At 38.4% G+C, this 27,044-nt stretch overlaps 2 protein-coding genes across 7 annotated transcripts in view; one reads left to right on the forward strand and one right to left on the reverse strand.

The window, feature by feature from the left end:
• LOC136838912 (ammonium transporter Rh type C-like) overlaps positions 1-27,044 on the forward strand; it is a 176,248-nt gene that overhangs the window by 87,187 nt on the left and 62,017 nt on the right. For 2 of the 6 annotated variants that reach the window (XM_067104633.1, XM_067104620.1), the window contains exon 1: positions 15,040-15,162. The exons of the other annotated variants lie outside the window; for them this stretch is intronic. The gene's annotated coding sequence lies outside the window, so the exon portion shown is untranslated. Of the gene's footprint in view, positions 1-15,039; positions 15,163-27,044 lie in introns of those variants that run through there. 6 annotated transcript variants of the gene reach the window in all.
• On the reverse strand, positions 298-23,900 carry LOC136841803 (ammonium transporter Rh type B-like). Its single transcript, XM_067109105.1, has 10 exons — positions 23,566-23,900; positions 19,553-19,653; positions 19,043-19,226; positions 10,769-10,919; positions 10,138-10,282; positions 8,950-9,113; positions 6,890-7,027; positions 5,777-5,913; positions 4,315-4,493; positions 298-1,015 (listed from the first exon to the last, which is right to left on the reverse strand). Exons 1-10 carry the CDS (start codon positions 23,898-23,900, stop codon positions 813-815), a joined length of 1,737 nt encoding a protein of 578 aa, XP_066965206.1. The 3' UTR covers positions 298-812.

Genomic DNA, 27,044 nt, shown 5'->3' on the forward strand with positions numbered 1-27,044 from the left:
TTTAAAAGAAGTCCTAGACAATGTCATGTGATAATTATTTGCTTACGAGCTTCATGGCGCGTGCTACGCTAGCTGCTGTCTCCCCTACCTACCCCGCCCCCACCCGGGGCGGACAAACAAGTTTGCAGGAGGGTGGATGTCTCCCTACCCTCCCGTTCCCCTACCTACCCCACCCGGGGCGGACAAACCAATTTTGCGGGGGTTGTGTGGCTGTGTCATGCCTCCCCGACTGTCACCCAGGGGAGGACGAACAAGAAAGAACCACTCGGATTTTATTATTATAGATTTATTAGGTGGTAAACTCTCCATTACTTGTTAGTCACAATAATAATAAGTTAAAACTTGACTTTAGTTGCGCGGCCCGATTCCCGCCGGTCGCCGACAGGGACAGGTTACCGCCTTTTTGTGGAGGTCGAGGTGGGGCGAAGATCCCTCGGCCAGTTCAGGGCACGTCGCCTTAAGTTGGGTAGCTAAGATCTGGTTAGGTCAGGACCTGGCATTATGGGAAAGGTTATATCCATTTATGTATGAGGAATCTGTCCCGGTCGACGACTGGCGGGAATTAGGCCGCGCAGCTAAAGTAAAGTTTTACCAGTAATAATAATAATAATAATAACAGTAGTAGTAGTAGTTAAAGCAAAACTAACTACACTACCTAAAATTACATCACTATAGGATAGTGATAAAAAGAGAACAAGTATGTGCGTAGTACTACCGCTCTTGGTAGTATTATATCCACAAAAGCAAAACAAGTAGAAAGCATCCACATCATAGCTATCATTATCTTCACAACTGATCTACCGAGAGATTCTTCAAAGGCTGGACGGTTCTAAGCTGCGGTAGGGAGTGGACGATCCATTGAAGTCAGCGATCAAAGCACCATGGCTGAATCTGCCCACGCGATGCCTGTTATAGTGGGCAGTGGGTGCCCGGCCGGGACATTGCCAGAACCGGCTGTCGCTAAACAGGTCATCCTGCGTCAGGTTTTCGAGGAATGGCAGCCGAAGCAGGAGACCTGGGAGAGATGGAGGTGATTTTAAGAATGGCTGAATCAGGTTTTGTAATCTGTTCGAAGTAATTTGTGATTATTTTGTAATCAGCTAGTCATTTGTAATCATTGTGAATCATTTCGTGAAGTTAACAAAAGTAAAAAATTTTCATTCGCCTAGTGAATGAAAATGGAATGCTAAAAATGTTTGTTTATCGTATGTCGTCCTCTGAAATTGAAAAATGCAATAGAATAACAGGTCTTCTTTATATGTGCACAGCACTGCAGGAACATATTAATTTCAAGCTGAATTTCAGTGTGAACGATTATGAAGTGTTATTTCAGTAACTGAAAGATCATACATTGCCTAAACTCTTCCTAACTGTTCACCTTTCTTTTATTTATTATAATAATCCCAAATTTTTTTTTTTGTACTGGAGCATCGAAACAAAAATTCGTGGACTTATGAAAAATTCGAGACCGGCTTTTCTGTGATTGACGAGGAACTTGAGGCCTTGCAAAGGAGCACAGGCCCTGAATGTCCCGTCGAGTGATTTAATTCATTGATACTGCCACTTGTAGCGTCCTGAGTTAAGTGTTTCTGTTGTCTCCAGTTACCAGAAGCGGAAATTTTGGGACGGATGTTCGATTTTGGTCATATTCTTAATATAGGTGTCTTTTCTCTGTGCGATTTTATAAAGTCTGGTTCTGGGAAAATTGGCGGGCCCTTATGTATGATGAGTAGACCAGTGTATTGTATATTAGTTAATTGTTTTCTGAAAGGCTCTTTATCGTCAGTATTCCAATTGGAAAAAAGCGTAGCCTTTGGGAAGGTCTTTCTGTGGTTTCAAATAATGGATACTGGATTTGCGTTCGACTCCCTATAAATAAACATCTGACAGTGCCTCGGAGAAATCCTTGCTCTTCCGTACACACCTTATTTATTACATCAAACTGATTTTTTGTATATTTGGTCATTTTCAAAATGCATACACGGAAGGATCGAGTTGTCCCACAGTCGATTTTATGGAGCCTTGACCCATCTTGTCTGGCGTTCCACTAGGTAGCCTTCAGGGGCATGTATTGTTTTCAATCTTTTCTATTGATTTTATTGTTATACTTAAGAATAAGTAAATCATGTCGAGGAAGCAACTGAAGAAGGAGTTATTTGTTCTTTATATTGTGCAATGAAATTGCCGTTAGCCTTCGCACAATCTTTAAATGAATCAGTAATGGATATAGTCAATTAAATATGAGACTGAATTTATTGTGCGTTATGCGTTAGTGTTAAGTCACTCACGGAATCACTTGTAAATACGTTACCTTTCATATGCTGTAAGACGACATTAACGTATTCTGCTCCTTATTTTTCTATTCCTTATGACTAGATACACTTACTGCTTATGCCAATAGTAGAACTTCCTAATGCCAGAGAATGCCTAGTTTACGTCATTTTCGAATCCTTAAGTGCCTGAATGATTTTCATTATGAACATAGCAAATAATAGTTATCTGAGAGTTAGGGGTTATAATCTACTTTGGAATTCATTAGTCAATGAAAAAAATAATTTGTCAATGTCATCTCCACTTATGCAGCTTTAAATTGAAATCTCCTCTGAAAATACATTAAAACTGACCGTTTGGTTGTGAGAGGCAAAATTCAGCTTTTATTATTCTGCAAACTTTCTTATTTCGATCAGTCTCTTGATTCTTAATCAGCTCAGCTCAGGAGCAAGTATCGTTGAAATGCACAAACAACATCATTTCCCGTTTGACAAGTCCTTCGAGACGTGGGAAGCCGAAATTTAATTATGTCGTTATTCCGTCAATTTGAAGATGCTCAGGTCTTGAGATGACATATGATTGGTAACTCATAGGCAAGTAGGATACGTGGTTTTAATACATAGCATAAAGGGAATTCTCTGTCCTAGGTCTTTGATCTTTGCTATTTTGTGACCTGGTAGCCAGGAACACAGGTTGGTGTTTTTTTTTTTTTTTTAGCCAAATAATCAGTGGTCATTTTGGGCGGGGTGTAGGTACCATGCTGTCAAGCTCCATAACATTCTGATGAAATATGGATTACAAATACGAAAGTAGCATGAGATTGGCCACATATATTCAAGTGTTCATGCCAATTAGTAAATCTCACCAGTACCAGAGAGAGAATATGCCAGCAGCTATAGAACGTATGCCTCATGAAATCTTCAGTAAAAATCCCGTCGACTTTTCCATGTACTTTGAGGTACTCTTCTTTTTATTTTTGTATTTCTTTTACCTGGTCAGCTTGGTCTAGTATTCTTTTCGTGTCATCACAGATGCGAACTTACCTGAATTCAGTGAATGCTGTTACTGCATGTTTTACAATTTCTCCGAAAAAGTAGGGACTCAAGATTTTACACATTTTATGTTTCCTGTCATGTAGGAAATACCCCTTAGCTTTGATGTAAAATACCGTCTTTTAGATTTTTATGCAAGTAAAATATTAACATTTGAAACATTTATATAAATGATCCAGTGGCACATTCATTTGCTTAATGATTAGGTGATCCCAGGGAACTTTCATGCTAAATTTCATGAAAAATGCTTCTGAAAACAATAAACTTCTTCGTAAGAATGAGTTTAATAGCAATGATTGTGTTGTTAAAATATTACTGATATAATTTAGCAAAGGGCCATGATTACCAGTGATAATGGGACATTAGGGAGCAATTTAACCAATCCGATAGAGCTGATAACGTGAGAAGTTAAAAACCAACGTATACACTGCTTTTAACTGTTATATACTAGCCTTCACACCTTGATAGTTGCTTGCACCAATATTTCAAAACTAAAGCCCAGTAAATAAGAATACAAGTTGTTACAAAACTAAATAACTTTAGTTACTAAAGAATACATGTTATTACAAATCTAAAGAACATTACTAAAGAATACAAGTTATTACAAAACTAAAGAACTTTAGTAAAAAATACAAGTTATTACAAATCTAAAGAACATTACTGAAGAATACAAGTTATTAAGTTAAGTATACCTTAGTTTTACCAGACCACTGAGCTGATTAACAGCTCTCCTAGGGCTGGCCCGAAGGATTAGACTTATTTTACGTGGCTAGAACCAATTGGTTACTTGGCAACAGGACCTACAACTTGTGTGGAATCCGAACACGTTATGGCGAGAAATGAATTTCTATCACCAGAAATAAATTCCTCTAACTTTTCATCAGCCGGCCGCGGGAATTGAACTCCGGCCCATCGAATGACAGTCTGAAGCTCAACCGACTCGGCCAACAAAGGGCTCAATACAAGTTATTACAGTGCAGATTTAGCTCACCGGTAACAACGCCACCTGCAGCGGCAACGCAGATTGTCACAATCAAGTGCAGGAGTTGATAGGAGAACTGGGAGAGGGGAGAACGACCGTCACCAGCTTTCACGTTCAGGTAGCTCTCCACTTCGACGAGCTCGTCGCTGCCCGTTGCGGGAGACATCGCTGGGTAGAGCTGATAGACGCTGGGATATAACGTCAAAGGAAAAAGTATTGAAAGATAATGAATACATGTTTATTTTCTTCACACGTTAAGGATGCTTGGCGTGTAAATTTTGTAGGCTTTCTACAGTACTTCACAAACGATATCCCAGATTATTCCGAAATGTGTCCCTTTCCAGTTTAAATTTATTTCGCCAAAAAATGAGCTCATCTCTCTTTAAAAGAATTTAATTTTGGAGCGACCATAACCTCGTCTAAATAATTTATTCATTCTTGCCATTTGTTTATTTTTTCATGTGCAAACAACATAACTATCTGGTCGTATGTTTCTGGGTGCATTTATATGTCTGATAAAATTGTACATGCTCAGAGATTATTTGTACACAGACACACACATTCATGTTGCATATATATATATATATGTATATATATATATATATATATATATATATATATATATATATATAATATATATATATATATATATATATATATATACTCTTTATATATATATATATATATATATATATATATATATATATATATATGAAATTTTATCACACCGTGATTTATATACATTCACGAAGCTACAAATGTCAGCAATATCCAATTCACGCTACTTCAGGAATATCGGTAGGGAATTATCACCGAAGGAATTTTTAAAGTGACAAATGGATCGGAACCGCCGGGTCTCGATCCTCGACATGACCAACTTCCAGCGACTCCATTCGACGGTCTTGGTGGCTCAATGGTTTTGACCGTCAATGGGTCGCTGGGAAAATTCGTGAACGAATCAGACCCGTTTCAATCATTATCACTTTAAAAATTCACCTTCGATGATAATCCCGTCGAGACTATTCTCGAATGAATGAATATTAACTTAACAAATAACTGCTAAAATATATATATATATATATATATATATATATATATATATATGATTATTATCACATTTGTACGTGATTCATTAATCACACATTATCGCAGATGAAAAATAAGAGGCAGGTGTAGGTCCTGACCAGTTTCGACTTTATTTCCAAGCCATTGACATCAGTGGCTTGGAAATAAAGAAGGCTTTCAATCAGATCTACACCCCTCTAGATTTCACCTGTAATAATGTGTGATATATATATATATATATATATATATATATATATATATATATATATATATAATTTATATATAGTGTGTGTGTAACTGATTATTATACATAATAAGAGATAATAAAAAGTAAACAAAAACCGTCATCGCACCATACCCTTCCAACATCCCCACCCCGACCCCACCCGCCAACCCAACAGCATACCTGAATCCATATAGGCCATTTTCAGTAGCCTCGAGCGCCATGACAGCACCAGCCAGCCCTCCTATAACTCCTCCCACGCCATGGCTCACCCCTGCACAGCCGACGTCGTGGACGCCGAATCGTGACTTCAGATAGGTCTGGAAAATTAGACAATTGGGTGTATTAAGCTTTCGAGGAGGTTGTGAAATATCTTTTATTAAAAGATAAAGAACAGATTATCATCGATATGCCGATTGAAAATAATATATTATCAAATATTGCTGCAAACTGAATTGGAACTGGGATATAAAATTTAGTCCAGAGGCCAAGCGCTGGGACCTATGAGATCATTCAGCGCTGAAAGGGAAATTGAGAGTAAACAAGTTTTTAAAAGGTGTAACGGGAGGAAAGCCTCGCAGTTGCACAATGAAACAATTATCGGGAGAGGGTAAAAAGTAAGATGGAAGAAAAATTGTATGAACGGAGGTACAGTAAAAGCAATGAACGAGGTTTCAGCTAGGGGTCGAAGGGACGCTGCAAAGACCCTTAAGTAATGCCTACTGTGCACCACGTGGGGTGTACAGACGGCACTAACCTCTACTGGGACTGCAGACTGAAGAGATATTTATTTAAACAGATATCAAATAAAAGTCAGCAAAGTTATCGTATCAAATAGGAATGAAACGTTACAACAGATCTACTACGCTTAGGGTTTGCTTCTTTTTCACCGGTCCCACTCAGCCGAAGATAGTCTGTGAGACCTGCAGACTCACTTGTCATGTTTGCCTCTTCACCCTGGAGACACTGAAATCTAGCTGCTAGTTGGATTTTAGGGTCTCCACACTGACGCTTCGAAACTGTATGTGGATTTCTTAAGTATAATTTTTCTCCAATTTGTCTTTTTTTTCAAGTTTCTAAGGTCGATACTGACCTTATACCCAATAATGCAGAGACAATTTTGAGATTTATACGGCATTCTCCATACTAATGGTCAAATCCACACTGTCACAACTCTCAGAGAATAAGAAATTCTTCCGTTTTTCCTTGGATTCTAGGATTAAACGATGTTGCTGACCTTTTTTGTCATCATTCTCTCTCTCTCTCTCTCTCTCTCTCTCTCTCTCTCTCTCTCACCCTGATAGAATGTCGAGCAAAAATGCAAGAAGCGCTCCCGAAGCCGCCAAGAAGAAGAGCGCCGTAAGGCTGTATCATGACGTTAGCCACGGCTCCCACGGCCACAAAACCACTCACCAGACCACACTGGATGTCGCTCTGGAATTTCGAAAGAAAAATGTCGTTAATGAATTTACAGTTGGTATCATAGTTGGTTATCTAAATTTTACTAACAGTTTAAATTGTGAGGCCCTCCGTTGTAGGGGCAGGAATTTAGGACAAAAGCAGTTGTTAAAAGTAGTTTAAGAATTCTAATTTTGAATTTGGCAATTTTGTCCATTGTTGTAAGGACCAGGGACAAATTAGCTGATCCATGAGAGGTTCGGTAAGTTCATCTTTAACCCTCACTTTTGTAATGGGAGAATAACCTGGGGATCTGTTTTGAAAAAAAAAATTAGCATAACTAGAGAAGTTCAATTTCTTTTTATTTTAGTATATCAAAACTCATTTTAGACACGCTAAGTATTCAATTTTATTCTTTTATATATTTCGTACTCATATTATAGAATATTTCTTCAAACTAAAGCATAAAAATGTTCATTCTATTCTTTTATACAAACGTTTATTGAGAGGCAGGTGACTACGCTATTATTAGGTAGCAACCAACTTGAGTATACGTTGAAAAAAGTTTTTTTCTCTCTAAAATAAGATTTACTTTGCCCCCTGTATTTAATACCTGGGTAGTAATTAAATGCCGTAATACCTTTCGATGAAATATACTGTTTATTTTTATATTACAAACTGTAGTTACCCACTCATTTACTTTACTCGCATTTGATTCTGAACTACCATGTTGTAAAAGGGCTAAAAATCTTCAAGTAAGTTTGTTAATTATAACTAAACACGCTGCCCTAATTGTCGTGCAAGAAGTTTTATTTATTACTGCATCAGATTAACCCAACAGAGATTAGAGTTGGTGTCCATCATACTTGCAAGCCTTTAATGAGACCATAAAGTAAACATTTATTGGAAACAAAGAGCTGATCCGTAACTGCCTCCCCATTAAGTAGATTTTTTGCATGTAGGTTTTCGGTATTATTCATTCCTATTTCTTATTGTATGGATCATTCAATCTGGGTGAAAATTTTAGAATAATAATTGTTTTAGAATAAGTAGATTACAGGCTTTTTGCAGCGTAGAAGCAAATCTGCATTCTGGATGAGCCGTAGAGCTCGAAGGCACGGGAGGAATATCCTAAATGGATACCAAAAGATTAGTGTCGAACCATTAAGAATTTAGCAAAACCATAATGTCGAGGAGTTTAGTATAAAATCACAGAGTTGCTTCATTGTTGATTATACCAAGTAGGTCGTACTTATTGCATGAACAGTAGAGATGATGCCTCGGAATGCAATGAATGAGCATGTTGCTCAATTTCAGCATCGATTAATTTTTATTCAAGGGAAGGGCGAATGATGGTGACCAGCCAGGTTGTAAACCGTTGACCTTTGAACGCAATTCCATTGTGCTCATTGTACTCAATGTTAATGGCAGTAAAATTTGTGGTGGTTCTATTGAAAATTTGCAGAGAATAGAAATAAATAAATAATCAGACAAACAAAAAAGCTCGTCAAAGTTTTCCGTTCTTCATATTTGCAATCTTTCTCAAAGAACGTATTTTAGTTTTACAATATTTTTCTAACGCCTCCAGTTTTATTCTTTTGCAAATTGATCGTGCTATTAATCTAGATTTAAGCCTACTCTTTGAATATTGTCCCTATATTGTACAGATATTGTCTGCATACTGTTTAGCATAATCAAATTTGTAAACTACAGGCATTTTAAAACAATCATGCATGTCATCAGACAGACACGATCATCACAAACCTTATTTGAATTTGGATGTTTAAATAATGAATGAAAAAAGATATTACATCCAGCATAAAAAATGGATCAGGGATGAGCAACATGCAAGTTCTCTCTCTCTCTCTCTCTCTCTCTCTCTCTCTCTCTCTCTCTCTCTCTCTCTCTCTCTCTCTCTCTCTCTCTCTCGTTTCCAGACCAATTTCACTAGATATTACAATGGAAAATTTCCTGCTGGAATGAACGAAGGAGGAGGCAGGAAAGGCCATCACGGAGGCAGAGAAGGTGGCCAAAACGACGTTGACTGTGGCCCTGTGAAGGTCGTCTCCGATGAGCCTCGAAGCCCACACGCTGGGGAGGAAGGCCACCAGGTACGCGCTGCCTGGAAAGAATCGAATAACGGTAATTTGCATTCTGGTTCGTCGCCAAGGAAAGCCTTATCATTTCGAGACCTTGGCAGCATTTATGAACTTTTACGCAACAGATTTTTACTGTTGATATAAATAATTACAAATACATTTTGACTTAGCCTTTATACAAACACAATTATATATATATATATATATATATATATATATATATATATATATATATATATATATATATATATATATATTTAATGTGTGTGTACATACACACATGTATGTACACACACACACTATATATATATATATATATATATATATATATATATATATATATATATATATATATATATATATATATATATGACTAGAACGATGGAGATGCATTTGCCACCCACACACGTGTCTAAAAGATGGTGTGGATCCTCTGTGAGTCTACACTTTCTGATTAGGGATAACAATAAACTCCTTATACTGACTGAAAACGAACAGGAATAAGCAAGACATAGTGAGGCCTCAACCTTTGTGAGAAGTGCGGGAAAATCTTTCTTCTCCGCATCACAATGATAAATCTTCTTCTCTTAAAAGAAAAAAGCAAAGGTTTACGTTTTGAAGCTGATTTTGTTTTGTTGCCAGTTTACTAAACTCATTTGGGAAACCCGTTCTTTGTTTTTTGTTAGCCAATTGTGTGGCTTATATGAAATATAATTTCTGTTTTCCTTCGAGAAATTTTCATCCAGTATAAGTATCTTTGAGAGATATGATTATACTGTATGGAAAGTTTACCTGCTGGCATGGACATCGTTACTGAGTGTTAGTGTCGTTCATAAAACTGAAAATCCTCAGTTTTTTCTTCATATGCATGTAATCATGTATATTCCCCTAAATTCTGACATACACACAAGTGGTCATCCGCAAGAATTCAGTGAGAATGTGACTTCCGTTATCCGTGCATGGAGAATAATCGACTATTTAGCAATTATCATAAACTTGCAGTCAAGTCCCCTAAACAGTTTTTTGCTTAAGTACGACATAAAATACCCAGATAAGCAACCAGTTGAGATGTCTTGGTAACGTTCAGCTTCGATGGGCTCTCTTTAGCGTTGATTCGAAGGACCACACTGACTGCGACGCCAAAAACAGCACTAAACAAATGGAAACTGACGCTGCCTCCCATATCAACGGCCTGCGAAAAAGAACCAGAAAAATTATAGGAGAGTTGTAGTCCTATAATAATGTCAAAGTTTTGGAAAGCAAGAGGATTAATATGAGACATTTTTTCAAGTCTGTGGTATTTGAAAACTTAGTTCAATCCGTGACATAAGTAAGTGACTCTAGTACGAGTACAGTTATCATTATTGTTTCTAATTTGGTAAGGACCAAATTGCGCCCAAGAACATGTAGGCCACATGTAGCTCCCAGGTTATGACAGTGCTCAGACCCCAACAGATATTTCAGATTTTTTCGTTCTTCAATATTACTTAGGAATATTTTGCAAATAAATGTCCATGTTGTCAAGAAGTGAAAAATTTGTATACATCTTTTATTTATTTATTTACAGTATTTTTTAATTTATCTATATTTTGCGTCGTGAGTTTTGGAGCGTAAAAATTTACTAAAATCGCGTCTCAATCTGAAACGAGTGGCGTGCGTTTATGTTTGGACAACTGACCTTCAAGACTCGAGACGACAGAAGATCGGACAATATGTGAATTGGGATGTGCAGTAAAGTCAGTCCAAGGACCTGGAGAGGAGACGCAAGACCCAGAACGGCGCCGTGACTCACGCTCACTGCTATGCTGCTCACTTCCCCTTGGATTATGCTTCCGGGAGACGGAGAAGAAGGAAACGTTTCGTTCATTTTTGTTTCACCATAATTTTTTTTCTTATTTATTCTCGGTGTAAATGTGCTTTTTATGAGCTATGTGACATTAAACACAATCACACACACACATACTATATATATATATATATATATATATATATATATATATATATATATATATATATATATATATATACATATATACATATATATATGTATGTGTGTGTATGTATGTATGTATATATATGTGTGTGTGTGATCTCAAATATTTATAAAGGAAATTAAATGAATACGATTCAAGCTGGATTCTTGGCATGACCAATGCAAAATACTACAGCAATAAATGAGCGATGCGCGCAACAAGATTATCACCACATAAAACGCTTTGAAGTCACAACGAATCCCAAGATAATCACAACGAAGAAATGAAGAAAGTGAGGGAGAAAAATAATGGCGTGGCGTAGAGGTCACTCGAGCAAGAAAAAAAGAAATTGGAAGGACTCTGTATGTGAGGCAAAAGGAAGAGAACGGGAATTACGTTCTTTCGTGCACGCTCAGGGACGCGTTGTCATACACAATTATGCGAGGGGAGACAGCCGCAAGGGATCAATGGGAACTGTAAATCCACGCTGGACGATGTTGTCCAGTCCTTCATTTGCAGACGATGTCCATTCTCTTCACAGCAGGAGCATCACCACAGCTTTTGTTTACATGGTGACCTGAGGCAAGACAGGTGACCTGGATATATTTCAAAATCATGCGTGTTGTTTAACGATCTAGAGTTTGGGATTTTTCCTTTGTTCTCTGTAAAAGAAAGGTATTGAGATGGCTTTGTCTGTCCGGCAACACTTTCTGTCCGCCCTCAGATCTTAACAACTATTGAGGCTAGAGGGCTGCAAGTTGGTATGTTAATCTTCCACTCTCCAATCATCAAACATACCAAATTGCAGCCCTCTAGCCTCAATAATTTTATTTTAAGATTAAATTTACCATAATGAGTCCGCCTGGAACTATAGGACAGGCCACCCGCTGGTCTGTAGTTAAGTTTCATGGACCTGGCTCATTACAGCGATATACCGAGACCAACCAGAAGATAGATCTATTTTTTCGGTGGCCTTGGTTTTATGTTATACAAAGAAGCTCGTTTCTTCGGCCCATTTTACTTGTTTAGTTTAGTTGATAGTTACATTTTTTCCATTCTAGGACTAAATATTTTCAAAACAGTTACATTAATAATATTTAAAATGTTTTTCACCTGTTAAGTTTTCTATAAACTTAGGGCAAGTTATAATGTAACCTTTGGGAAATTAATACCATGAATGAGGATAGGTATGAGGATCTTATCTCGTAGAAACCCTCACGATTTCTTTTTCTTCTTCAAAAAAAGGAAGGCGTTGGTGGTGTTTAGTACAGTTTTATTCTCGTGGATAAAACAGCAAAGTCCAAAGTCATTTATGAAGGATGTGTGACCGTCCTTAATATTTTTGAAGAAATCGTTATTATCTGTATTACCGTTTATAAAATTGTGATGTTACGGTATCTCTTTTATTTTACATTTTTTTCGTCATCCACCCAAGAAAAAAGGTTTCAGAGAGTATTCCATTATTTATCCATATGTAAATGTCAAGTATAACTTATAAGTACTGACTAACTAGACTATTTCGAACAACCTTACAATTGCTAATTCTCCGATCCTTAGCCTAATACAGCCATATTAAAAATAGCAGAATACTAATAAATCACCTGGATCCCTATAGCAGATACTTCCATACACACAGGACTAGTTTTTCTCATTTAAACTTATTTCCTTGACTGAATAAAAGGAAAGTCACAGGTACCTGAGAACAACCATCACCAACTCGTATTTCACTCTGGGTAGAGTGAATCGTTCAGAGCTTCAGCGAGAGCGCGAAGTCCCTCTGACATCCTACACCTTCTGACCACTTTGCCGTTGATGTAACATCTGCCTTGACTTTACCCATATTGTTCCTTATTACCTTCTTCCTTTGCTTCTACTCCTACTTGCATGACCCTAAAAAATATTCCTAATTCCTGAGAAAAATATACTTATATTTTCTTCTCTCATTCGCTAACTTTCTACTAAACGATATGAAAATTTTCATGTTTTCCACTGCCTATTAGATTCCATATTCAAGAAACACTTCACGAGAAGCATGTTCTCATGGCAAGACTTCATTCCCATAACCTTTTCTTTTTCTTATCCAGTTCGTAGGAGAAGAAGAGCTGCCGGTATGGCAGGTGCTTGCCAATACTGGTCTTCGTATTCACAGATTTTTGGAAATTTCTTGCCTTGGCCGCATGTTATAATTATGTGGAGTGGTTGGTAACTTAAGCTGATTGCACATAAACAGCATTGTTCATTGCAAAAGTAAAAGCAGAAAATGGCAGTTAAGTAAAATACCTGATATCGTCTTTTTAGTCTCCATTTTTGAAGGGAAAAATGGCTGCTCAGATGTGGTATTAGAATCGACCGTGAAGTTAAGAAGATTCCTGATGAAAAGGCTCCCGTGTCACTGGTAATCAAATTAGTTATTCAGAGTCATTTCGGAAGTATAGTAGCAGAGAAACACAGATCAACGATGACCTTTACGTAACAGCTTATCTATAAATGAGATAGGTTCTTAATTGAGAGTATTTTCGTTAAATGTGGGAGAATATTTTCATGAAACTGGAAAACGTTGCTTTCTTATATAAATTAAGGCGGGGCATACAATGTCCGTTGCCACAAACAGCCGCAGACATGCAAATAATGTGGCAGCCGTGACTAATTTGATTGTGGATCAATTTTGGAGAAAACATGTTCCCTGTTTTATTTGTACATTATTCTCATGTTTACAGAAACAACCATTAAGCCTTTAGCATCTCTCGATGTAACCGATGAACAGATGCCTCTCAAAAGAGAACAGATAATGATACTGATTTCAGGAATGACGATGATGAAAATGCCGATGGAGCGCAGGAGTCTCGGACGCTGTAATCAATGAAAATGAATAACTCGTCGGGGCTTGAAGGAATTCATCTACGAACTTTTACGTATTTTTAACACTTAGCCAGTTCAGATATCAGATATTTCAGTCTTCTCATATTTTACTTCATTTCATCAACCTTCCCTTGAAGCTAGCTAATAAAATCATACTAACTTTCATATTACCGGTGCAGACAAAAGAATCCCATACAGCGTAAGATGTCTAGTGATGTTGAAGGTATTAAACTTGAATAAAATTTCTCTTGACTGTACTCAGATAATTAGTGTTTTTTGTAAATGGCAGGTCGTACGGAAATTCATATAAATATAAAAAATTAAAATCCGACTTGAATGTAAAGAAAACGACTCTTTTTGCTTTTCCGTGGGTAAAGATCTTTCTTCGGGACGCGAGCCAGAGGCAGTACCGAGTCGTTTCAGGGCAATTAAAAACAGCACTTTCCCTTGTACAGCACTCCATCCCAGGTGTTAATTCTTTGCACAATTATCGTAGGCTCTCGAAACTAACCCTCTGTCTTGCTCGGGAAGAGAGCCCGAGAAACTAACGCTAATAACAGTGCACTTCTCCAATGTATAGCACAGTGGTTTTAGGTCCTCCTTCCCCTCCCCTGTAGGGGAGGAAGAGGGACGATCCCAATATTGGGCCCGTACATAAGATAAGACTTTCGCCCTTGGCCTTTTTTTGCCGTACCTTTCCTGCACCTCAGGCCTGAAACAAATACAAAATACACGACATGCACTAAACTGTAAACTGTAACTAAATGGCAAATGGGTCTATCCCACTCTTTTATCCTTCCCGTTATACCTTCATTTCACCCCCCTTTTACCCCTTTCCAAACCGTATCTTCCTTTTGGGGGGACCCTTAGGGGTTTAAATCGATTTGTAATCGAACCCCCACTCTATCCTATCCCCCCCTCATTGAATTGAATTGAGGGCAATTCCTCTGCTCGTTCGTTTAAATTTCTCCAGCCTCGTTACTTTTCGTCTACACAAATGTTAAGTGGTGGTCCATTCTGATTAATTTATTTGAAGTCAGATATGAATACCGGCTCTTGCTTAAGTCATTCCCACGTTAACGGCTTGTGGGATAGCCGTTCAACCATGGCTTTCCTCGTCTTCGGTGCTTGTCGGCGATTCCCAGTCAGTTCAAACAGAGCCAGTACCGAGATAGTATCTATATTTGTGCTTTTTTTCTCTCCTCATTTCTCCAATTTCCGAAGTGTCTTCGACTTTCACGTAAGTTTCGTGCTGTATCTAGAATTGTGGCGTACATCGATAGTCACTAAGCGTCACTGGAAGCCCATTTCCGATTAATCCCCAGTTACCTTTGTGACCGAGCATTGATTTGTTAATGTGCGCGATGGTAATTATTAAATCGTAACCTGAAGTAACATTGTCAATTCATATCTTAACAGTAACATGCCAGTTTATTAAAGCCATAGACCTCCTTGAAATCGAAAACTTTCTATTATTGATATTTAATCTAATTCTTAAGGATAATTTTGCCTTTTACCTAACCATTAACATGTCCCCTTTCCCCCGTATAATTCCATTATCAGGAAATCAGTAGTTTGATCCTTTCAACATAATTGTTTATCTGCCTTTTATTGACCCGCCTGTTACTTTCCAAGTCTAAATAAAGAATAGGCGGGTTTGGCGATTTTTCCATATGTTATGGAGAACTAGCGCTTATAAACAAAGCTGATTTAATTTGAATCAAGAAATTATGTTGTAAATTTAAATATTTTCGTCGAGTAAAATTTGGCGCACACGCATCTGATGTTGAGCACTAATGTCTGCCATTTGCAACTAGTTAGAGAATTGCAAATCAAAATTATTTTTTATAAGATTTTTAAATTTTATAAGGGAAAGCATTCAGTTTCGATGTGTGGTGTCGATACGCCGAAAATCGAGTCTGTTGCTGGAAATTGAAGATATACAGTTGAAAAGTCGGTTACCTTTCCTCAAAGATTCATCAAAGCTTTAGGGGACCTGGCCCTTGGGAAAACCCTGTTCACTAAATTGTCTACTTGTTAGGACTGTTTTTAGGGCGAGCTTTAATCTGCTTCATTATCATTACACGCTTAAGGTCCAGACCTGTCTTCTGAAAGTAACCCGGTCAGTTTAGTACTATATTATAGGTGAAGTAAAATTTGTTCATGAGGGTTATTCGAAAAAATGGGCAGTTCTTCAGTAACCTGTTCCCCCCGGTGTGATAGGAGGTGAAGCAAGGTCAGAATGAAATAGGCAGAGGAATGCCGGTGGCTTAATCCCAGTAATGGACCAGGTCCTTATTTAGAGTGATGTCATTATAAGTTTATATGGAAACATTGCAAGTGATATTTTGCCCTTTTTTCACGAATGATTTTATCTTGGACTTCGGGACTTCTCTGTTGATTGTCCTTTTTAGTTTAATGCGAAAGAAAACGATTGAGATGGCTTTTTGTCTGTCTGTCCGCCCTCATATCTTAAAATCTACTAAGGTTAGAGGGCTGCAAATTGGTATGTTGATCATCCACCCTCCAGTCATCAAACATACCGAATTGCAGCCCTCTAGCCTCAGTAGTTTTTATTTCATTTAAGGTTTAAGCAAGGCATGATCGTGCGTCTGGCACCGCTATGATGCCAACAACATAGGCCACCACCGGGCTGTGGCTGAAAGTTTCATGCGCCGCGGCTGAGAGTTTCATGGGCCGTGGCTGAGAATGTCATACAGCATTGTACGCTGTGCAGAAAATTGATTGCGCCAAAGATACTTCGGCACATTTTTTTCGGTATTATTACAGTTTCGGTCAAATTCGGATATCTAATATTTTTTTACTTGCTATCATATATTTTTGTCATGATTCATACGAAATACTTACTCGCATCTTCCGCAAATTAAGAGTTACGGAGATATTTGCCGATGAATATTGTTCCTTGTTGTTATCGCAAGGATGCGTTTATGCTGCCATGTCAGTTTTTCTGCTGATGCGTTTTTGTTTTTGTCAATGTATTGTGGGTAAAAATGCCTAATCGTCTTTTGTTTTTTCGTTATGAATTATAAGTACCCAGTACAAATGCTGAAACCTGATTGGTTGCTTTGTTTCAAGAATATCAATTAACTGCGATTTTGGAATAAGCCGGCTTTCTACAAAGTGCGCTTCAGTTGACTGCCATGGATTCCGTCGTGCACGTCTGCAGTGGGTGTTCTCTGTCTTACTTTGAGGCTATTGGTCGTTTCCATGGACATTACAATGGAACTCCACAGGTTGTGATTACCTTTCTTCGTGAACATTTAGTACTACCATCTATTTAAGGTAAGTGAAGTGGTTAACGAAAATGGTAACATTACAGTTTCGGCCGTGAATTTCACCAGAAACTGTAACTGAAGACGTTAAAGGTAAAATTTCGTTCCCTGTAACCCCTGTGCCGTGCGGCATAGCTCAATATTACCGCTTGCCAGAACATACTGGGCTTGCAACAATCATTTTAAAATGTGCATAAGCCGCGTGTGCGGATTACACCACCAAACGAGGCCGGTACCCATGGCGGCCCATGTATCTCTAAATCTAATCATTTGCGGTAGAAATAAGGTCAGATTCGTTGATACACTATTTAAGCTAGGGGAAAATGTAATTTTATATCGGAAATGTGAATTTGACCGAAACTGTAAATTTACCTTTTTTTCTTTTTTTCTCTTTCAATACTGTTGGTGCAAGCAACTAAGGGTTTTGCCCAACCTTAAAACTTTCCACCCCAGTGGCAGCCTCTTATTTTCAAGAGGGGTTTGGTTAGTGAACTTTAAAAACAAGCAATTTGCACCAACTACCTTTACGGAATCCACATGATAAACCACGGGGAACATTTTTTCATGTCGAATCGAGAAACAAATACTGCTTTGCTGGTATCATTGTGACCAACTGCCTCTTGCTCCAGCCCACAGACATTTTTAAGATAATGAGTTACAATCTCCACTTGATGAGAACTGGAAAAAACTGCACATTTTATTTGCCAGGTGGAAAAAGGTTAAGGGTTTCAAACATTGGGTCTGAATTCTATAAAAAATCTCTGAATTGAAAGTAAAATTGTATGTTGTCAGACATCTCCAATTAGAGTATTTAAAAGAAAAACTAAGATATAAATAATACGCCCTTGCTATACTACGGTACTCCTTTTTGGTCACTTAAAAAGTTTCCTAATGTGTATCGCATAATGACTACATCTTCAGCTACGTCTGCTATGGAATTAAGTTATTTCCTGTTGTTATGGCACCGTCAATGCAGATTGAGACACTATAATGACAGTATTACTCTTAAGGTTGTTGGTACTTCTGGTTATTCTCTGCAAATTAAATCATTTTATTGCAGCCGTGTACCCGTTATCAAGCTGCAGGTGATGGTTCTCATTAATCTAGTATGGGAAAGAATAAATAAGCGTTCTTTACTTGAAGGAATAAACCGTCTGGTATCAATTTAAAATTATATATTTTTTACCTTGCTGTGAATTTTACGGGAAAGAGATATTCCTACGATCACGTTGCGAAAGTGCAAATGTCCCTATTTAATCCTTTTATATGCGACATTTTTTCACTGATATACGGCCATTGTTTCATGAAATGGCTTGTAAACACGATGTATCCATGTACTGACTTTAAGATTAGAAAATAAAACAAGAAATGAGTGTACGATATTCCGTAAATTATGGCAGTAGACTCGGTCTCGGACAAAATAAGCTCACAAATTATAACTCAGGGCCCGCGCTGTTTTCCCAGTAATAGTTATTGACAGTGTGCAGGACACGTCAGATTCTCTACGTAATTAAGTAACCTACCATGAATATATTAAGTATGAAATATGAACAAACAACGGAAAAACTTAACAAAATATTACATCGCCGAATCACTATACTAGTCGTCTAGACTCTAGAATGAGCCCACATTAAAGTCTGAAAGTGCTAGTGAACCGAAAATCAATATTTTATAAAGATAACTCAGTCAAAACTGTTTTTGCAAGGATGGCACAGGTGTTTTAAATACAATGATTCGTCAATAACGAAGTTTACTATTTTATTAGTAAATTAGAGTGTAGATGTAAAACAATCAACGTCTGCAGTTAAAAACTTGGCTGACACTGACCTGTGAATATCAATGTAGATGTTGTCGTCTGTAGACGAGATAAAGCCATGACAGAGAATTGCCCACTGCATGCCGATGCCACCTATCAGCAACGAAGCCCCAATAGCGCTGTACGAAAAGTCCCGTATGAAGGCAACGCGCAACCCTATCCCCACCAACACCAGCATGTGAATGGCCATCGCGCCTGGAAGTTTTGAAAACAAAATTGGGATTAATACAACATTGTTATATCGAAATAGTAGATAAAAAAACAAAGAATTCATAGCGCTTTCTCTCTTTCTCTCTCTCTCTCTCTCTCTCTCTCTCTCTCTCTCTCTCTCTAACTGGAGCCGTTTTTAACAAGTAGCAGCATCTTGTTGAAAACTATAGGTAAATTTTTCTTTGGTAAAGATACCAATATTATTTGATTCAAACGTAAGGTGAAAAAATTAAATCTCCATTATTTTATTTACTCATTATTCCGCAGTTTTCTCAAACAGCGTATAAGAAAAATCAGAAACTTATACTGACTGCCGAAGTGCTGGTGGATGGGGTTAATTTCTTGAACATATCCACCCAGGATGGCATGGTGATTGTTGCGAACGTGCGAGCCATCGGCGTAGGGAGAATATCTGCAACAAAGGAAAGAGTCTTTGTCATTCCAACAGTGAAACACTGTATGCCTCACATAAAAGACGCCATAAGTATGATTTTATGTTAGCACGCAGTACTTGACCTGTAATTAATGTCACGCAACACCTCAGAGTGAACATTCCCCACAATGAGTAATCCAGTTCGCCCGTACTGATTAGCGAGGGTAACAAGGTGTGATACTTCCAATTAACATTCAGGAATTCAACAGGACATTGCATGCACTGTGAAAATTCAGAAGCTTGGCTTAACTGAAGAAATTAAAAGTTCTTTCATTTGATTCTGTAGTTATTGACGGTATATTTTAGAACATGGTAAATCTTTTAATTTACATTTTTCATGGAAAACCTTCCATTAACACAGTGCCTTTAATCATGGGTAAGACATTAGAAATAGCATCTAGGGGAGTGTGGAGGAATTAATAACCTTTATTTTTAAAATCTAAATTAAATTATTCAACCTTGCTGAATATAGCGCGTTTTGAAGTTCCCATCTTTGCAGATTATCTTCATGCTTTGACTTTTTATGTGAAACGATCTTTGGTGCCCTTTTCACATTAGTATTTGCACATTGTAATTAAATGTACAAGTTTTTACCAAAGAAAAATCTAACTTGAGTTAGCCTCACTAGAATTCGATGATTCCAAATCATACAGGAACCTTACCTAAATCCTTAGTATAGGTAAAGGCAATGCAAATCCCCTTACTCAAAGGACAGCTGAGCTAAGTGAGAAAAATTCGTGGCCATAGGTTTGGGGGCCGGGGTATTCTGTTGTGATCATGCAGCCTTTCATCCGGCTCCGGTAAATATCGAATTGATGTATCTGTCATAATTTAGATTATGCCAACGCAATCAGTCATATGCAGAACACGGAGTCGTAGTTGATATTCTGTGGATTGGCAAGTGAAGTCGTAAGGAGGGCAAGCTTCTGGGTCTCCTGTAGAGGGAGTAGTGCCGTCAGTGCACCTCCCGTGGTGCATTGTAGGCATTGCTTAAGGGTCTTTACAGCTTCCCTTCGGCCCCTACCTGCAACCAGGATTAATAGAGCTCTCTGTTAATCCTGGCTGCAACCTCTTTCATTCCGTTTTCTATACCTCCGTTCATATTATTTATCTTTCTTCCATCTGACTTTTCACCCTCTCTATCAGTGGTTTCAGAGTGCAACTGCGAGGTTTTCCTCCTGTTCCACCTTTCAGACCTTCTTAGTGTCAATTTCCCTTTCAGCGCTGAATGACCCCAAAGGTTCCAGCGCTTGAACTTTGGCCTAAATTCTATATTCCAGTCAAGCTTCTGAGTCCTGTAGAACTCTTGCCCTAGCAATTCCTTGTTAAGACATTTGTAGTTTACCTCGTCCACCTCCAACTGACTTCCGCCAGATCCGAACAACCCCAGCTGAAAATGAAAGCTCGTGCCCTGCAACGTAAGATGCTGCATGCATATAACGTGCTACTATCAAGTAAGAATTTAAAGTAGTATGCTTTTGCGTTTGGTATTGTTCGAAAGGCTTCATAATTCTATAGAGGTGAGGTATGACTGCCACAGTTATGCTTTAAACAATCATTATTGTTGTTTTCCCTGTGTGGATGCCGACAGCCTCCCGGGATCTGTAGCTTTCACAACTAAACGTTAACGACAGGGATCATAGAACCATCATACAATATTTTCACACCCAAGATTCGCCCATTTTCATCCATTTCGTCCCTCAGTATTCTTATACCTTTTTGCTTAGAAATACAAATAAACGTTACACCCTTCAAGAGAACAGTAGGATTAAAAACAATTTTAGAATAACTTATGTACTCCAGTTCTGATAAACGCTTCGTATTGTGTTCTTGCAGTAACAGAATATCGATACCATAACATTTCACCATATAAACAACTTTCATTTATTTACCTACATCATGCAGTCCGTTAATATTCAAGGTTGCAATTTGCAAGAACATTGCCTCTGTTTAAAGATAATCACAAGTTTTTCTTTTTCATAGCATTTTTACCTACACCTTTCTCTGATTTCTGCTCCTTCCGTTTCTCTAGAGATAAGGATCCCTAGTAATTTTAATTTCCCTACTTTTTCTAGGTTTAAATTCCATTTTCCTTCAGTAATCTAATGCTTGAGCATCCATACTATAGAAAAATCTTCGTCTCCACTATCTAAAAGTACACCCACTGACTCATCCTCACGGTGTACCGATGCTTCCACCACCATCTCTTGTAGGCCTTCACGTTCTTGTGTACACTTTCCACTGTCGCCTGCATTCGTTACCGAAAACAAAACATCTTCCTCTACTCAAGGGGCCTCTTCTGTTTCATGCACTGACCCTTCAAACACTTCTTGAGTTTCTACAGAACGTTCCATATCATGGTAATCCGAAAACACAGTAGCCTGTACATGTTCTACCTGGTAGCTGCTTTTTTCAACAACAGTTTCCACGCTACTCGAATGATCCAACTCTCTATATCGGAGTTCATGCTCTCTCCATTGGCTATCGTATCACCTTCGACTACCAGGTTTGACTGCACCTGTTGTGTAATTTCTCTAGCGATTTCTTCACTGTTTATCACTTTTCTGCACACCTTCCTTCGAAACTGGTCTCTCGGTTGATAAACACAGGAAATCGGTAAAGCCGAAAAAGTTTTGTCTGTCCTCCCTGTCCGTCAAGCAATTAACAGCCATATGACCAACTATTCCACGTTTATAGCATGTCTGCACTTGGCCCCGATACAGAAAGGCAATCGTATGTCCACAAATAGTCACTGAAAATGGAATGTTACTTATCACGACCATCTTAACTGTACGAATACCATTCAATAAACCTTTAGCTTTCCCATACGAAAAACAATTATCTAATGAAAAACATTTTTCCATATCAGCTCAAAACAGACAAAACCCCAAGTGGGAGCTCATCTTTCATATAAAATGGAAACACATGTGCACGCACTGCTCAAGTTTACTACTCTTATTCTTTTCCCGCTGTCAAATTCAATAAGCTTGTCTTCAAACTTTTTAACGAATTCTTCAAAAAGCGGGTGATCTTGAAATGTCGCTATACCCCTGTTGTTGGCCATTTGCTGGAATCCCGCTATGTCGATCTCCTTCAGGCCTAACTTGTCAAAAATGACAAAGCACGCCATCTCATAATTTGGGCGAACAGAAAATTGTAGGCCAATGGACTCAGTCCCCTTCAGGTGTCCTAAAGTCGCACTGTAGTGATCTACACGTGCACTGGCCGTTCTCCAGATGGGTAAACTGCCTGGGAGGCCGTTAGGACAAACCTTGGTTGTAAGCTAAGAACAGGAGCGACCAAAAGCACGTCCGCACTCGCCAGTCACGCGGCAAAGGTTCGTATGAGAGTTCTAATTGAATAGTACGTATATGGAAGATTAAACCGTAAAGATTACGCTCTTTCCGTTAAGTCGGAAATTAATTGCACTTTTTTTGCCAACATGATTACGGGTTTGAAAGATAAAGCCTGTAACTTCTTTTATTTTAGTCATGTAGTTAATTGTTCTACGATAGTAGATAATTAAACTGAGATATGAAGGGAGGGGTGGGGTGGGGGACTTGTAAGAGTGTGAGGTACAGTTGCAATTGAGCACATCATGTGACTATTGGAAATATTGGTCCATATGTTGTAAAGTTTCAGCTTTATGTCAAAGATACAAGTTGTTTTCCATTTCCGATGGGAATGCATTTACAGCTTAGAGTGAAAGTGAAGGTATTGTTTATGTTGCAGTCTGAAGACTCATTATCTCATTAGAATTCTGAAGCCTCCAATTTCATGCTGAAGTGAGATCAACCTGATCTTCGATTTTTGTTTAAAGTAAGGGGAAGCCTTAACTCAACAAGCAGGCATACTAACGAAAAGGGTGAGATTGCCAAGGGCATAGGTCACCTGGCGAAAGCAGTGAAGAGAGTGACGAAGACGCCCTGCACCAACAGAATCGAGGAGGACGTCCTCGTCAGCCACCACATGGGCTGCCCGTCGTGGTCGTCATCCCTGCTCCTGTTCAGTCCCTCGACCGGAATCGATATATCACAGTCGTTTCTGACTTCTGGCTCGAGGCCCTTCCTCTCACGGTCCTGTTCCGGGGAGAAGCCTATGGCCGGACGCTGCTTGGGTGCTGAAGTCACACTTAAACCCTTCAGGTGGACGCCCGGAGTACAGCATTCGTCTTTGAAGCGAGTGGGTGGCGGGGAATTAGCTGCTTTCAGACAGCCCACCGGCATGGCTGCGCTGCGGTTCCGTAGAAATGTTTGGGAGACTTGACTTTGCTCTATTCATAAATATGACATTTATAAATATGAAATGTAAGAAATATATATGAGCGTGTGTGGATGTGTATAAATACATAATGTATATGCGTGCGTGAAACAGTTGTGTGAGAAATTAGACAGTAAAAGGGAAAAGCTGTATTGGCATACATAGACCCATAAAAATCTGCTTACATAAATGGTTGTAGTATTAAGGATTCTATGGATGCATAATGCAGTGTTGTTTAGAGAATTTTTTGTGATGAACGTAAACTGTTAAAATATTGAAGAGGGGAGAGTGACTGGCTTTAAGTGACACTGGGTCTGAGATAGAGGTGTGCTATTTCCATGGCAATTCGATACCTTTTAATATGTGGTGATGCGACAAATCTAAGAAAAGACAGGGGTTATAGGCAAAGTTCTCATAAGATTCAAGGTGTTATGACTAGAGTGTGAAGTAATAGTATGCAGATATCGTGCCAATTGTGAATAGTTGAAAATAACTGCAGAGGCGAGTGGACGTCTGTAAGAATTTATAAAAGGAAGCACTCGACAGTAAATGCAGACTTGAGAAAGAAAGGATATAAGGGTAAACAGAAATGTAGATGATGGATGAATAGAAGTGAATAATTCAAAGTAACAGAGGATGGCAAGATAAGAGAAGAGAAGAGGAGCTGGGAGAACTGAAGTGTCTAAACACGTCTTTAAGTTGGAGTGTACAGTAAAGGCGGGTTGGCATGGAAATCGGATCTCTGAGAAGAATTGATTGTGTTGTTCTTGAGGAGTAAGAGAGGCTCAAATGCTGAGAAACAACGCAGATACAACGCGGTAAAAAAAAAAAAAAAAAAAAAAAAGTATTTTTGAGTTTTAGAATGAAAGAGGTTGGTTCAGAATTCCTGGGAGGAAGGAGACGAAGACCTGGAAGTACTGGATGCCTTGAGCAGAATAGGCATGAAAATAGAAGGCCCTTAATGTTACAGAAGTGAGAGTTCAAGAAAAATGGAAGAGAATGGTGCAGTGTGTACGCGGATTTTGCGTATTGTTGATAATTCTCATTGTGTAGTGTATGATGTGGGTGTTATGTAAACAGTAGTTTGTTCTTGACTCGCCAGTTATAATATGAATGTGACAGGAATATCTCTGTTGCAGTAAACAGCTAGGTGTTTAGAAAAAAAAATTCCCACACCCGTTATAAATAGATATCACACGTATTTGTTGCACTTAATATTGGCAAATAAACTTTATAAATGATTTCTTCGCTCTGTATACCAGAACTTGAAACAATCCTTTGGTTTCACGCCATGATATCCTGCAGTATGCTTTATCCCGTACCACAAGAACCAGAGAACTAAAGGTCTTAGGGACCAAACGTGCCCAAAAGGTGGAGAGTTCCAGGTGCATTTAAATATAGCTTCACCACCTAGGGAACAATGAGCCTCTTGAATAGCTTATTTTCTTCTTAGGATTTTCTTTTCCATTTATCTTTATCTATTTTCTGGGTGGAGTTGATTCGTCGAAATTCACTTCGTAAACTTTAATGTCTTCCTGCAGTCTGTTTTTATAGAAGTTGCATTGATTTCCCTCGTATGTCTTTGCAACTTTGGTGAACAGTGACGCAAAAAAAAAAAAGATAACTAGTACATCATTGTGGTGCAGAGGTTTCCCTTATTCAGAATCAAGTTCAGCGGGGAGTTCTTTTGTAAGTGCTGTCAGTGGGAGGCTTTCTTTTTCACGTTAGTAGATAAAAGTGTTGGGCGTATCCACCCTGTTAACTACAGCGCAAATACCTCGGTCTTTCACCTTTCCCTTTATGTTCCTAGATCCTATTTGTCATTAAATTTTGTGAGGTAGGTAGCCTTCGCCCAGTGATCTCTTACCATTCTGTCTTGTGCACGTAAATAGTCGTGTAGAATGTTTGATGCTATTAGTTTCTTTTGTAGGATGATATCTAACACCTAGTTTGGGATAATTAAACTAAAATTGTTCTGCATATTGGTTTCTTAAGCTCTTTTGCGATGCAAAAGCCAATGGAACGAGCAATTCAAAGCCCATATCTCGCCCACAATAAAAACTGCGAAAGACCTATTCCTGAGACATGGGAGGTGGTAAACAGGAAAACCTGGAGTAGGGAGAGAAAGCCCAAGCCTGGTAATAGTCGCAAAGAAACTTTAACCAAAACCGAACAGTTCAAGAAACGGTGATTGCTACAGAAGCATGAAAAGCGGTGGCCTGTCAGGTGGTACGATGGACTTCGTTATGCAGGTCAAATGAACATGTAAGTGAAAGGCGCTATCTGAAAGGAGAAAGTTGACTCAAATAACTGTGTAGCACTTTTTTGTAACGAAACGAGCGCCACGTTCAATGGGCTTTCCTCACAAAGGTCATTTTAAGCAGAACTTATTGACAGATAGGATTTAAAAAAACAACCTGAAACAAAATAAATTTATAAAAAAAAAACTGAAATATTTGCGCTGCAGTTAACAGGGTGGACACGCCCAGCACGTGTACCTATTGACGCGAAAAAGAAAGCCTCCCATTGACAATACTTACAAAAGAACTCCCTGCTGAGCTTACTGTTGAATAAACGAAACCTCTGTATTACACTAATGAACTAGTCTTTTTTTATTTTTTGCGTTACCGTTCACTAAGGTTACGAAAACATAGGAAGGAAACCAATGCAACTTTTAAAAGGCAGTGAAGATATTGAAGTTTATTAAGTGAATTTCGAAGAGCCATCTCTACACACAAAGTAAACAAAAACAAAAAAATAACCCCAAGGAAAAGATATTACACCATTCAAGAGGCTCATTGTTCCCTGGGCGGTAGAGCTTTATTTAAATCCACCTGGAACTCTCCACCCTTTGGGCACGTTTGGTCCACAAGTCCTTTAGTTCTCTAGTTCTCTAGTTCTTGTGGTAAGGGTTAGAGCACTCTGCAGGATATCATGGCGTGAAACCAAAGGATTTTTTCAAGTTCTGGTGTATAGAGCGAAGAAATTATTTATAAAGTTTATTTGCCACTATTAACTAAAACATGTTTGTAACGTGTGTAGGGATCATTTTATTATAAACATTAATCAGTTTATCGTAACAGAGAATAATGTTCACTGCCACATTCACC

This window comes from Macrobrachium rosenbergii, chromosome 1, assembly GCF_040412425.1.
Source record: "Macrobrachium rosenbergii isolate ZJJX-2024 chromosome 1, ASM4041242v1, whole genome shotgun sequence".
In the NCBI taxonomy this organism is placed as follows: domain Eukaryota; kingdom Metazoa; phylum Arthropoda; class Malacostraca; order Decapoda; family Palaemonidae; genus Macrobrachium; species Macrobrachium rosenbergii.

What these genes read in the sequence shown, in the direction of transcription:
- LOC136841803 (XM_067109105.1), bottom strand. Translation starts at nt 23,900, where the DNA reads ATGCCGGTGGGCTGTCTGAAAGCAGCTAATTCCCCGCCACCCACTCGC. An exon ending in CATCCACCAGCACTTCGGCA is followed by an intron (nt 19,227 to 19,552) that starts GTCAGTATAAGT and finishes CAAAACTTCCAG; the next exon opens with GCGCGATGGCCATTCACATG. An exon ending in ATCTACATTGATATTCACAG is followed by an intron (nt 10,920 to 19,042) that starts GTCAGTGTCAGC and finishes GTCTCCCGGAAG; the next exon opens with CATAATCCAAGGGGAAGTGA.